This window comes from Natator depressus, chromosome 5 (assembly GCF_965152275.1).
Source record: "Natator depressus isolate rNatDep1 chromosome 5, rNatDep2.hap1, whole genome shotgun sequence".
NCBI classification, from domain to species: Eukaryota; Metazoa; Chordata; order Testudines; family Cheloniidae; genus Natator; species Natator depressus.
The window spans coordinates 15,289,278-15,304,030 of NC_134238.1; the positions used below are offsets into that span (position 1 = coordinate 15,289,278).

The 14,753-nt window shown below is 42.9% G+C and overlaps 1 protein-coding gene across 3 annotated transcripts in view; it reads right to left on the bottom strand.

Moving 5' to 3' along the window:
- DYM (dymeclin) overlaps window positions 1–14,753 on the bottom strand; it is a 392,088-nt gene that overhangs the window by 273,776 nt on the left and 103,559 nt on the right. For all 3 annotated transcript variants that reach the window (XM_074952350.1, XM_074952349.1, XM_074952351.1), the window contains 2 exons: window positions 4,929–5,054; window positions 1,764–1,906 (listed from right to left, as the gene is read on the bottom strand). In XM_074952350.1, coding sequence (XP_074808451.1) covers window positions 1,764–1,906; window positions 4,929–5,054 — 269 coding nt within the window. The remainder of the gene's footprint in view (window positions 1–1,763; window positions 1,907–4,928; window positions 5,055–14,753) is intronic.

The following is a 14,753-nucleotide window of genomic DNA, read 5'->3' on the forward strand; positions in this document are numbered from 1 at the left end:
AAGGTCTGGTCTACACTTCAAACTTAGGTAAACATAGCTCCACAGTCCTGAGTGCAATAGCTATGTTGAACTAACCCTCAGTGTAGATTCAACTAGGTCAAGGGAAGAATGCTTCTGTCAACCTAGCTACTGTTGCTCAGGGAAAAACCTGTTACAGTGACGGAAAAAACCCCTTTAAATCGCTGTATTCTAGGTCTACAGTATGGCTTACAGTGCCACATAGTGCCCGTAGTGTGCACAGATAAAGTATTGCAAAACTGACATTAGGCCACTATCCCTCCAGCTCCATCAAGCAAGTACAACAAATAGATAATTATGTAAGTTTGTTGCTTCCTATTCAACCAAAAAAAATAAAATGTATAATCCAAGATTAAAATGATCAGAGGTATTAAAGCAGGGGTGGGCAAACTTTTTGGCCCGAGGGCCACATCAGGGTGCAAAACTGTATGGAGGGCTGGGTAGGGAAAGCTGTGCCTCCCCAAACAGCCTGGCCCCTGCCCCCTATCCGCCCCCTCCCACTTCCCATCCCCTGACTGCCCCCCCTCAGAACCTCCAACCCATCCAACCCCCCACTGCCGGCTCCTTGTCCACTGACCGCCCACTCCCGGGACCCCTGCCCCTAACTACCCCCCAGGACCCCACCCCCTATCTAGCCCCCCCTCCGCTCCCCGTCCCCTGACTGCCGCCCCCTAGAACCTCTGCCCTATCCAACCACCCTCTGTTCCCCGTCCCCTGATCACCACCACCCCCAAACCTCCGCCCCCTGCTCCCTGTCCCATGACTGCCCCCCAGGACCCCTGCCCTTTATCCAACCCCTCGGCCCCCTTACCATGCCACTCAGAGCGCTGCCGGTGTGGCTGCAGGGGAGTAGGGACAGGGGAGGAGGGGCCAGGGGCTAGCCTCCCAGGCCAGGAGCTCAGGAGCCAGGCAGGTGGGCCAGATGTGGCCCGCGGGCCGTAGTTTGCCCATCTCTGTGTTAAAGGATCAATCAGTTTATGGTCAACATTTTACATATCGTGCAATGTGTAATTTGGCAGAAGTACAGACAATTATTTCTAATTAATTTTTCTTCAATACACTTCCAAACAAGAGGAAAATGAAAATAAAATGCATGTGACAACCTTTCCACCACATGCAATGCTGCAGTTAAGACTTATCCGCAATCATTGCAGAGACAAAATTACTTCGAACTATAGCAGGGATCCAGAAAAGAATGGCTTACAAGACTGATTCATATCATATCTTGGGAGAAGCTTTCCCTTGTTATTACACTTAACATATTTAATGTAATTTTTCCTGTAGTACAGTAATTTAAGAGAAAACAATAACTGCCATAACCCTTAGAGTCTTACATCTTCAGAGTGGTTTCCCAATATTCACTACTTAAACATAAAGCCAAAGAGGTAGAAATTATGGCAGACTATTATTCTTTAAGTGCTATGGCGATGGGTTCTATAGAAATATTCTAGATTGATAATGACTGGAATACTTAAGAGTGGCAGAGATTCTGAATTATTTCTAATTTTGCCGAGTTCCAGCTTTACCTTCCAGATCTGTCCTCAAACCTATTAAAACCTGCAAAAAAAGTCCTCCCCTCCGCTGCTGGGCCCTGCTCCTGCTCACTCCTCCCTGCTACTGGTTAAGTCCCCACAATCAGAGGTACAGGTATTATTGCTGCAAAAGGAAATGAATTGCATGTATACAAAAATTTATTTCACAAACTACAGATTTAGGTAGCTGTTTAGAGGAAAGATAAGACTTACTTGCCACCCCTGATGCAAAACCATAAAGCAATCCTCCTCCATTTGTCTGCTGCTGGAAGACATGGGAACCTGGGGGAGGGCTTCTCTCTTGTCTAATGAAGTTATATAATAATGTTTTCACAAGTCTGCTGGTGTATGGGAGACTGAAAAGAAAGAAATCTAATATTTATCAAAGTACATGAAGTAACTACATTGGGAACTGCACTAGAACTTAAAAGAGACATTAATATAAATATATTTGCACAACAGGGCAGGTATTAACCATGTGAATAAAAACTCAGAACTGGAATATTTAGCACCACTACAGTGCATTCCATCCAAGCAACTTGATCTCTGCGGACATTACCTAACCCACAGAAGCTTAATTCAGTAAACATCCCTGTTTTACAGATGGGGAAGCTGAGGCAAAATGAAACTAAGTATCTTGCCTGAGGTTAAATAAGACATAAGTATGTTTAATATAATTTTTCCTGTCCTATAGTGATTTAAGAGAAAAAAATAAATGCCATAAATTCTTAGAGCCTTGCATCTTCAGAGTGGTTTTCCAATATTCACTACTTAAACATAAAGTCAAGAAAGTAGAAATTATGGCAGATTATTATTAAGTGCCATGGCAACGGGTTCTAAAGAAATATTTGAGACAGATAAAGACTGGAATAGTTGATAGTGGCAGAGACAGCCAGGAATAGATCCCAGGTATCTCCTCTCGCAGCCCAATGCTTCATCCACAAGTCCATCATTCTTCTCTTTAATAGGGAAACTTAGTGAGGTATGCATCTTGACAAAGTTATAGGTTTGATGCCTCCTTTTATTCTCCAGAATGTAAATGGTAGCCAGGGTTATAGACACTTGTTTAAAGACTCTCTCCTGATGCTGGTCATTTTCTCCATCTTAAGGACATTAAAACGTATTAGAGTGGATTGATTTAAATCAAAGCAATTTAAATCACTGATTTTAAACAACAAGCAAGAAACCATGATTTAAGTAATAGATTTTCATTGTGTTTTGCATTTTTACATTTCATTTATTTTCCTAAAGACAGGTTGAATCTCACTGGTTGATAACTATTAAAATGTTTGATTTGCAACTACATAGAACATTTACACTAAATTTAGTGTTGTTTCTTGCTAACCAGGAGGATACACTGTATACTCATTTATTTAAGCAATTGTATAGCTTAACTTCTTACTAGTTGACTAATATTTTACTTGTGATATGTGTCAAGCTCTATTTGGCTGGAAAATCAAATTAATTTGAAAATGAACAAAAAACATTTTTTATTAAATAAAACTGCCTTAAATGTGCTGAATACATATAAAAAAAAGTTAATGAAAACATATTTTTCATTTTAAATTAATTTTTGTAAACCAAGGAAGTATTTGTAGTTAGTGAATTGAACTGTTGTTTCTGATCACCACGTCCTTAAAGATTATAGAATTAGTAGCTCTCGTCCTCTCACATTAGCTTTTATCCATAGATTGGAAGAGGAAAACAAGCTTTCCTGCTTTTTCAACTCTCATTTGGTTTATTAACTTTGAATAAACTAGTTCAATAACCTGAAATGAAGAAAATATTCTCTGTGTGGCTGCAGATGAGGTTACTGCTTTCAAAAGCTGATTTAGCACCTTAGCAAACTCTGGTTCCCCATGCTTAGACGGTGATTTCCACCAGTTCAGTGGCCTGACTCCCTTTGAAACTTCGCAGCAAACACATACTGCTTCATATTTTTGTATTTAATTTCAATGACTGTAATAGATTACAAATTTAGGTCTTAACGTATGTTGTCAGTTTCAAATTTAATTTTAATAGATCTATTTTTAATTAATAAATCTCTATTTAAATTAAATTTTTAAAAATCTGGGTTTTTTATCCATCCCGACACTTATGTTGATTTGCCCATTGCTGTACATGTGTGCCAAGCACTCCATCAGCTATATAGAAAGGAGCAAGCAGCAACAGCAGGTCTACAGGAGAATTACTGCCTACAGCTAATATTGCCAATGTTTATTTTTTGTTTCTCTTACAGTTTAAAGCTAGAGCATAAATAGCACACAGGAAAGTGGTTTTTTTTTAAATATTCTTTCACTTTTAATAATCTATGATGTTATCAGTATTGTAATAATACTGCAACAAGAAGCTCTGCACAAGTGGACTCCTGCCGAGCACCACTGACTTCAACAGGGCACTGTATAGAATCACTTGCAGGACTGGGGACTACAGACTTATGTTTGTTTTCAGTATGATTTTTAAACTGCTAGTGTCCCTTCAATTTGCTCCATCATATTTCGCCCCCCAAGAAGAACATTTTTATTCAGTGAAAGGAAATATACGGTACTTATTCCATTATTCCTCGGCATTTTGGCTACACAAAACAGGTAGACTGTATTTTCTCCAACATTTATAGTTACGAAACTAGTTGCAACCAATTTACATTGATTAGTGAAACACATGACCTCACCTCAGTGACTGTTAGTGGTAGAGAAGAGAGTTGTTGGAACTAAATGAATTAAAGGGAAACCACCGCAATATGTTTAAAAACAATTCAGAATTAATTACCTAAATTCTCCAATGCCAATGGGACTACTCATGTAAATAAAGTTAAGTACATGATTCAGTGTTTACAAGATCAGGGCCTACTAAGCCTCTGTCTCTCACTTTCCCCATCTATACAAATTGGGTTCACACTTCCTTATCTAACAGAATAATTCAGGAGCATTTTTGAGGCACTCAGGTACTACAGAGAGAGGAATACTATAGAAAAAGCCCACAGATAAATATAAAAACAAAAAGTAAATGACTTCTTTTAAAATAAAAGTTTTAAGTAATTAATAAAATTTATAAATGACACATATCAAGTTATAAGGTCCTTCCAACCCTGATATTCTATGATAAGGGCAAATGGGATCCAGAATAAAGCTGTACTGAAACCAGGGTATGGGGAACCTTAAATGTGAAACACTTCACTAACATTTGGCAATGTTTTGGGTTTTTTGTTTTTTTTTGTTTTTAAAATGGCAGAATAATGCAATAAAACTTATTATATTTTCCTCTCCTTACACTGTCTACAAGTACAACAATCTATAAACACAAAACAGAAGTTTATCAACAGCATGAAAAACTATTTGCTTTTCTCTGTGTCGAATGCAACACTGTAATGTGACGTACCATCGGCCACGCATCAGGTATTTATGAATGATGCTCTCTCGCAGAATTTCCTTGTGAAATAGTTGGCAGGAAAGGAAGACAAGAAGTGTCGTCACAGCTTCCAGGGAAATGCTGTATGTTATGTCTCTGCAGGGAGAAGAGAGAATAGTCATAAGGATCAAGCTATTGTTTCTATTTACAAACTGACTATTACATTATGAGAAAGTGCTCTAAATTCACATGTTTATACAATGCTTAGCACATTGGGCCTGTATCCAATCTATGCCTGTTTCCAAAAAAGAGACCACCCCCCACCCCACGCCACCCCGCAAAAAAAGGAGACTGTATTTAAAAATACCCCACAATTAAATACCCAAAATACACAAGCTAAAATTTTAAATTTTTGACCAAGCTTAGTCACTCACTAAAATAATGCATATATCTTAAAAAATTGCTCTGACATTTGCACTTCATATGCATTTGTTTTAAAAGTGAACAAAGAACAGTGAGAGGCCAGCTCTAATACAGGAAATATTTAGGGACACCAGAGGGCACTGAGACCAATGTGGATGCAGGTTGCTTGAGCTCTAAAGAGGCCCACCGGAATCCACAAACATTGTCCCCTAAAACACAACATCTAACCCCAAGAAATATTGCACCACACTACTGAAACCCCCAAGATGCCCTGTAGCTCGCATCTTCCCCTGATTCCAAAAGCACCAAAAAACCCCAAAGATCTGCCTCCCCGACTTCTACAATCAAGATAGTGCCTGAGCCTGATGGAACGCAGCTGATGACTGTCCCACAACAGGTGGCTGCAAATACTGTTGAAATTAAATCTACAGTTTCCACCCTACAGAACACCATGACAGAGATTCAGATGGACAGGTGAAGCAGAACACAGAGTTTCTGAAGTGGAAGATGACTTCAAAGAAAACAAATTTCTGAAGCTGAGCACCTCGCTGGCACCATCCCACCCACGGCTGAGCAAACAAAAAACAAAAAGAAACAGTCAGCCAATCAGTGATCACCTTGCTCCCCCAAACCCTGGAATTTGCCCTGGATGTGAACTTCACAGCAACATGAATACCACTTAGTAAAAGGAGTGAGATGTGAACCAAAGATCTTCTAACTCCCAGACCAATGGACATTCCTGAATGCCAACAAGTATTTCATGAGGGGAAAGATGAGTCTCTCTCATGATGTGCTACCACCAAAAAAATGCATGGCACTTGGCTGGTCTGTCACTAGTCACTTTTGAAAATTTTGCCATAGTTACTATTCTCTGAAAACTAGAATCTTTACATTATGCTAGACCTATCCCTTGACCTATATATAGTTCAATGTCAAAGATACCATGACATTTTTCCTTCCTTTAAAAATTAATTATAGTGTAAAATCAGGCTCTTTCAAATAATGACAACTAAAAAAAAAAAGTTATGCTCTAGTGCACTGAATGTGAATGGACAATTGAATTTAAAAGCAGGCTGGACTAAAACTCACTGCTCTGCTAATTAGTCTCAAGATTACACTGGAAATGATCCAATTTAAAAAATGCACAAGTTCTCTCCCTATGAAAAAAGTAATGTGATGTTTAGTACACCCAAGAATTTTTGGTTTCAGAGTAGCAGCCTTGTTAGTCTGTATTCGCAAAAAGAAAAGGAGTACTTGTGGTACCTTAGAGACTAACCAATTTATTTGAGCATAAGCTTTCGTGAGCTACAGCTCACTTCATCAGATGCAATTTTTGGTATTCTCAAGTTTACTATTTCAAAGACTGCCAATAATTTGCATTACTATAAATCATAAGGAATGGCTATTATGAAATACTTAGAACATATACAATATTGCATAGATATTCAGTAACCAAATCTCCTAATGTCCCACTGTAGTAGATATTAAGCACATTAACCAAGAGGTTAATATTTGCTCACAGTCATAGAATATCAGGGTTGGAAGGGACCTCAGGAGGTCATCTAGTCCAACCCCCTGCTCAAAGCAGGACCAATCCCCAATTTTTGCCCCAGATCCCTAAATAGCCCCCTCAAGGATTGAACTCACAACCCTGGGTTTAGCAGGCCAATGCTCAAACCACTGAGCTATCCCTCCCCCTGAGCCAGTAGTAGAAGTGAAATTACACTTTCCTGGCTTCCAGTCCCATACACAGTCCATTCAACTATGCTACCTCCAACACTGAAATACATTTTACAAGGTTAGGCAGACTAGCATTTTCCTTTTAGTTTAAAAAAAAAAAAAAAAAAAAAAAAAAGACTGACTACTGTTTTATTCTTGCTCTCACTATTTACATAAACATTTTAATCCATACATTTTTATTGCACACTTCAGTAAGATATTTCTGCTTTAATAACATTCTTCCTTAAAAATTGCTGGCACTAATTTAATTAGTTTTAGTTTCTGTGAGTTGCCTGACTTTTTGCCTACTACTTAGAAAGTTAGCCATTGAAAATGTTGATAAGATCCAAGATCAGACATTACACTGTGATCCAGTTCCACCGCAAATTCATCTAAGCCAGAAACAATGCTGAGCTAGGAGCTGCTAGCAGGTTCTCGCCAGATTGTGCTGCATAATAATTGACACCTACATCAGTCCCAATCAGAGCACTGCAGCCGATTACACCACACAGGGATTAGATATCCAGGGCTCTTTACAGGAGGCATCTACGTAGAATTTACTGTGTCTGGCTTTTTAATGACCAAAAAAATAGAATACATTCAAACGTGCACTTTCCCCAAGGCTGAAGGGTATATGGAGATTGATTCTCTCTCTCATCGACAGAATGAACAGGGAGGCTGATTTGCCCTGGATACAGAAACTACCATAAAATCTAGCACACTTATGTGTTTTCACTGGGAGCATATAGAAAAATGTTTAAGATATACCCCGAGAATCTAGGATGTTCGAATTATATACAATTTTTATGTATTCTACCTATAATTCTTTTCCAATAAACGTCCAGCAATATAACTGTCTCCAAGCCCTGGTCTATACTACGGAGTTAGGTCGAATTTAGCCGCATTAGGTCAATTTTAAAATGAATGCATCTACACAACCAACCCCGTTCCGTCGACCTAAAGGGCTCTTAAAATCTACTTCTGTACTCCTCCCCGCCGAGGGGAGTAGCGCTAAAATCGACCTTGCTGGGTCAAATTTGGGGTAGTGCAGACGCAATTCGATGGTATTGGCCTCCTGGAGCTATCCCAGAATGCTCCAAGGGGACCGCTCTGGACAGCACTTTGACTCCGATGCACTAGCCAGGTACACAGGAAAAGCCCCGGGAAATTTTGAATTTCATTTCCTGTTTGGTCAGCGTGGCGAGCTCAACAGCATAGGTGACCATGCAGTTCCCGCAGAATCGCAAACGACCTCCAGCATGGACTGAAAGGGAGACACTGGATCTGATTGCTGTATGGGGAGAAGAATCTGTGCAGGCCAAACTCCGATCAAAAAGAAGAAATGCTAATATATATGCCAAAATCACACAGGGCATGGTGGAGAGAGGCTACAACAGGGACACACAGCAGTGCCGTGTGAAAGTTAAGGAGCTCAGGCAAGCCTACCAAAAGACAAAGGAGGCAAACGGTCGCTCCGGGTCAGAGCCCCATACATGCCGCTTCTATGATCAGCTGCATGGCATTTTAAGGGGGGACCCCACCACTACCCCACCACTGTCCAAGGACACCTCCAAGGGGGGAGTCTTACGCAACAGGGAGGAGGATTTTGTGGATGAGGAAGAGGAGGAGGAGAATGTGCAGCAGGCAAGCAGTGAATCCATTCTCCCTGGCAGCCAGGGCCTTTTTATCACCCTAGAGCCAATACGCTCCCAAGGCGGGATCCCTGACCCTGAAGCCAGAGAAGGCACCTCTGGTGAGTGCACATTTGTAACTACAGTACAAGGCTTAAAAGCAATAGTGTTTAATGTTTGATTTGCCCTGAAGAATTCGGATGCATTAGCGGCCACTACAGCTATTGGAAAAGTCTGTTAACATGTCTGGGGATGGAGCAGGAATCCTCCAGGGACATCTCCATGAAGCTCTCCTGGAGGTACTCTGAAAGCCTTTGCAGAAGGTTTCTGGGGAGGGCTGCCTTATTTTGTCCTCCACGGTAGGACACTTTACCACACCAAGCCAGTAGCAAGTAGTCTGGAATCATTGCAACACAAAGCATGGCAGCGAATGGTCCTGGGTTTTGGTCGCATTCAAGCAACATTCAGTCTTTATCTCGGGAGAGTTATATAATTCATGGTCATCTGGTTGAAATAGGGGAATTTTTGTAAGAGAACAGTAAAAGGACCCCATTCAGGCTGGGTTGTTTGTGCTTAGCTAAAAGGGATCATCCTGGAGAACAGCCACGCAGCGGGGTGGGGGGAGGGGCATGCTGCACATCCACCCTAAAACCGCAGCCCCTTCTTTCAAATGTGAAACCCAACCGGCATTGCTTGCTATGGGAAAGGATGGTGCTGCAGTTTGAAACCATTCCCACATGTTATGAAGGAGGAAGAAGCCAACCCCGCATACCAAAATGCTTACCAGGGCTGTCTGGAAACCAAATTCTGTTGCCCAGCCATGTGAAATGTGTCACCAGACCGGCAGGCGCTCAATGTAAAAAGCAAAATGCGACCTTGTACCTAAAGCACAAGTGCTGTGAATTGCTTGATTCCTTTGGAAAGAGTCTCCCCTTTGTTCTCAGAAATGTATCATCTTAAATTTTACTCTCCCTTTTTATGTCCCCCCAGGTGCAAATGTTTCTATGCTCCCTCCATCATCTCCGTCCCTGAGATTACTGCAGATTAGAATGCAAAAAAACTGCACTCGCGATTACATGTTTTCCGAGTTCATGGAGTCCTCCCGCACTGGTAGGGCACAGCTTAATGCACGGAGGCATTCAGTGGCAGAGGCCAGAAAAGCATTAAGTGAGTGCGAAGAGTTGAGGCAGGAGGTGATGCTGAAGCTAATGGGGGAGCAAACGGACATGATGAAGCATATGTTGGAGCTGCAGGAAAACCAACAAGAGCACAGACCCCCGCTGCATCCATTGTATAACCGCCTGCCCTCCTCCCCAAGTTCCATATCCTCCTCATCCAGACACCCAAGAACGCATGCCGCCCCCCCAGAGCACCCAGCCACTCCACTCCAGAGGATGGCCCAAGCAACAGAAGGCTGTCATTCAAACAGTTCTGATTTGTAGTGTGGCTACAATAAGCAATGTAGCCTTGTCCTTCCCTCCTCCCGCACCACACCCCACCCAGGCTATCTTGTCAGTTATCTCACTTCTTTTTTTAAAATGAATAAAGAAAGAATGCATGGTTTCAAAACAATAGTTACTTTATTTCCTTTGCCAGCTGTGATTGAAGGGGGGAGGGTGGTTGGCTTACAGGGAATTAAAATCAACAAAGGGGGCGGGTTTGCAGCAATGAGAAACACACACAGCTGTCACACCGGAGCCTGGCCAGTCATGAAACTGGTTTTTAATGCCTCTCTGATGCGCAGTGTGCCTAGCTGTGCTCTTCTATTCACCCTGGTGTCTGGCTGCTCAAAATTGGCCGCCAGGCCATTTGCCTCAACCTCCCACCCAGCCATAAACATCTCCCCTTACTCTCACAGATATTATGGAGCACACAGCAAGCAGCAATAACAATGGGAATGTTGGTTGCGCTGAGGCCTAACCTAGTCAGCAAACAGCACCAGCGAGCTTTTAAAAGTCCAAAGGCACATTCTACCACCATTCTGCACGGCTCAGCCTATAGCTGAACTGCTCCTTACTACTGTCCAGGCTGCCTGTGTACGGCTTCATGAGCCAGGAGAGCAAGGGGTAGGCTGGGTCCCCAAGGATAACTATTGGCATTTCAGCATCCCTAAAGGTAATTTTCTGGTCTGGAAAGTAAGTCCCTTCTTGCAACTGCTTGAACAACCCTGAGTTCCGAAAGATGTGAGCGCCATGCACCTTCCCCAGCCATCCCACGCTGATGTCAGTGAAACGTCCCTTGTGATCCACCAGTGCTTGCAGCACCATTGAGAAGTACCCTTTGCAGTTTATATACTGGTTGGCAAGGTGGTCCGGTGCCAAGATAGGGTCCGTCTATTGCCCCACCACAGTTAGGGAACCCCACTGCAGCAAAGCCATCCACTATGACCTGCACATTTGCCAGAATCACTACCCTTGGTAACAGAACGTCAGTGATTGCATTGGCTACTTGGATCACAGCAGTCCCCAAAGTAGACTTGCCCACTCCAAATTGATTCCCAACTGACCGGTAGCAGTCAGGCATTGCAAGCTTCCACAGGGCTATCGCCACTCGCTTCTGAACTGTCAGGGCAACTCTCATCTTGGTATTCCTGCGCTTCAGGGCGGGGGAAATCAACTCACAAAGTTCAAGGAAAGTGGCCTTATCCTGCGAAAGTTTCGCAGCCACTGTGAATCATCCCATACCTGCAACACTATGCAGTCCCACCAGTCTGTGCTTGTTTGCCGGGCCCAGAATCGGCGTTCCACTGTATCAACCAGCCCCACTGCCACCATGATGTCCCAATTGCCACAGCCCGTGCTTTCAGGAATCTCTGTGTCCATGTCCTCATCACAATCATCCTCGTGTTGGCGTCTCTTAGCCCTGTTCTGCACATACTCCAGGATAAAGCGCAAGGTGTTTACAATGCTTACAACAGCAGCGGTGGGCTGAGTGGGCTCCATACTTGCCCTGGTATGGCGTCTGGGTAACCCAGGAAAAAAGGCGCGAAACAATCGTCTGCCGTTGCTTTCACGGAGGGAAGGAGAGGCGACTGATGACATGTAACCAAAACCACCCTCGACAATGTTTTTGCCCCATCAGGCATTGGAAGCTTAACCCAACATTCCAATGGGCAGCGGAGACTGCAGGAACTGTGGGATAGCTACCCACAGTGCACGGCTCTGTAAGTCGACGCTAGCCACGGTATTGAGGATACACTCCACTGACTTAATGCGCTTAGTTGGGACATACGCAATCGACTGTATAAAATAGATTTCTAAAAATCGACTTCTATAAAATCAACCTAATTTCGTAATGTAGACATACCCCAAGTCATTTATTCCATGAATTAGCGGGTTTTTTTCCTGTGGCAAAACTACATAAGTGGAAATACAAGTTTGAGGAGAAATTAGGAAGTCCCTTCCTCTTTCTTATATTAGTCAGACTTAAAAAAAAAATAATTCTAAGATGTTAGTGTAATATATTATGCCACTTTCGAAAAAGCTTCTTTTCATATTATTTAATTGTTCAGAAGCAAAACTGGTAAAATTCAGTAACTGGAGTTATTTTACGTCTTATTCCCATGTTCTTTTTTATTCAAGCCTATATCCCCAGCATTGTCATAATTAAGGGATGTTTAAGTGTATGTTCCTTACTTTCAGCTTGCAGAAGAGCAAAGAAAATCTTGAGTGCACACAGAAAAGGTAAAAAACATGAGGCAGTCAGTTCATACACACAGCACATCTGGCTAATTAAGTTACACATTACATTCCAGACTCTGGCTTCCTCCTGTGTTATGGGTTTGTTGTTGTGTTTTGGTTTTTTCCCTCCATAAGAAAGGATTACTCACCCTGTGCAGTAACTGAGGTTCTTTGAGATGCGTCCCCCTATGGTCACAAGCAGTGCTCGTTGGACCACACATGCACACCTCCCTTGCTATGCGCAGGACGTATATATAGCGCTGTGGAGTCCGACCATGCCCAGTTCCTTTTCTGCTGCAGAGCTTATGTTTTCAGCGCCAAAGAAGAGGGGAGGAGGACGGGTAGGAACACACATTTCGAAGAACTTCAGTTACTGCACAGGTGAGTAACTCTCTTCTTCTTCTTCTTCTTCAAGTGATGTCCCTATGGGTGCTCCACTGTAGGTGACTATAAAGCAGTGCCTCTAATTGGAAGGCTGGGGCTTCGGACCGACACGTACTGCTGAGGATAGACATCATGCGTAATAGTGTAGTCATGGGTGAAAGTGCCTGTTGATGCCTAGGTGGCAGCCTTACAAATGTCATCATTGGGGACATTATTAAGAAAGGCAATCAATGTAGATAACAATCCTGTGGAATGTGTTCTGATTGAAGTAGCAGGTTGTCTATCGTGGAGTTCATAAGATAAACGTATACACTGTGAGATGCATTAAGAGAGGCGTTGTTTAGATATAGCAGTGCCTATGGATCTTTTGGTGGTGGAGAGGAATAATCGTGGCAATTTCTGGAAGGGTTTAGTCCTGTCCAAGGAGAATGCACGCCTCATGTGTAGGGTGTGTAGAGCTGTCTCCTGTTGATTATTGTGAGGCAAGAAGCAAGGGAGGGGTTATCGGTTGATTTAGATGAAATTATATTGGGACTTTAGATAAGAATCTTGGGTGTGGGCATAGTGTAACTTTGTCTTTATAAAACACTGTGTATGGTGGAGATGCCATGAGGGCCGCAATTTCGCCCAACCATCTAGCAGAAGTAATGGCGACAAGAAAGGCCATTTTCATTGAGAGGTGTACACAAGAACAGGTTGCCATTGGTTCATTCAGGGGCTTAGTCAGAGAATGTAAGACTAGGCTGGGGTCCCAGGCTGGGATCAGCTCTGGTATATGGGGATAAGATTTTGAATACCCTGCAAGAAGTGCTTCATGAGTGGGTGTGCGAAGATTGAGTGGCTGTCAATGGGGGAGTAAAAGGTTGTGATTGCCACCAAGGGTATCCTAATAGAGATATTGACCAATCCTGACGGGTATCCTAATAGAGCTATTGACCAATCCTGACTGTTTAAAGTGTAGAATGTAGTCAAGAATAAGTGGCAACAAAGAGTGCACTGCATCAACCTGGTGTGAGGTGCACCAGCAGTGAATCTAGTTCACTTATAAATGTAAGTGTCTCTGGTTGTGTCACACCTGCTATTCAAAAGTATCTGTTTGACTGTGTCTGAGCAGGTTATTTCCAGATCTTGGAACCACAGAGGAGCCAGACTTTGAGGTGGAGCATCTGTCGATTGGGATGGAGGATGCATCCTGTGTATCATGAGAGGAGACACGGCGTTACATGAAGAGAAATCAGTCAGTATACGATCATGCATAGAAGGTAAGTATACCAGACCTTTCGTGGCCATGTTGGAGCTATTAGTATGACATGAGCTCTGTCCTTCTGTATTTTGCAAAGTATTTGGAATAGGAAGGGAAAGAGAGGGAAGGCATAAAGGAATGGTACATGTCAGGTTATGAGGAATGCGTCTTCAAGCAATCTGCGCCCCAGTCCCGCCCTGGAACAGAATTGAGGGCAGTGGGCATTGTGTTGAGTGGCAAAGAGATCTATGGTGGGATGGCCCCATTGGTTGAATATGGGTTGAACTGCTCGCTTATCTCGGGAGCTATGCGGCCGAAATGGAGATGTTGTTATGGACACACCAGTCGCACAGTTTATTCACCTTCGAGCATAAAGAGTGGGACTTTGCTGCGCCCTGCCTCTTGATGTAATACATGCAGGTGAGATTGTCCGTCATCACTCTTATGGTATGAGAAGAGGTAGGAAATATCAGCAGGCATTGCAGACCACTCATAGCTCTAGGAGGTTGATGTGTAAGGTGGATTTGGTAGATGACCATCTGCCCAGCACTGTGTGTTCGTGTAGATGTGCTCCCCAAATGATTAGGGAGGCATTGGTGGTTAGGATCATAATTGGTGATGGTTGTAGGAAAGGAACTCTGACACAAACACTGTGTCCACCAAAGTAGTAAGTCCCTGACTCATTGGCATGGATAAGATTTTGTGGAGGCTGTGTTTGTGGGGGGAGATATACTGTGTGGAGCCATGCCTGAAGACATAGCTTGTGCAGTCTTAT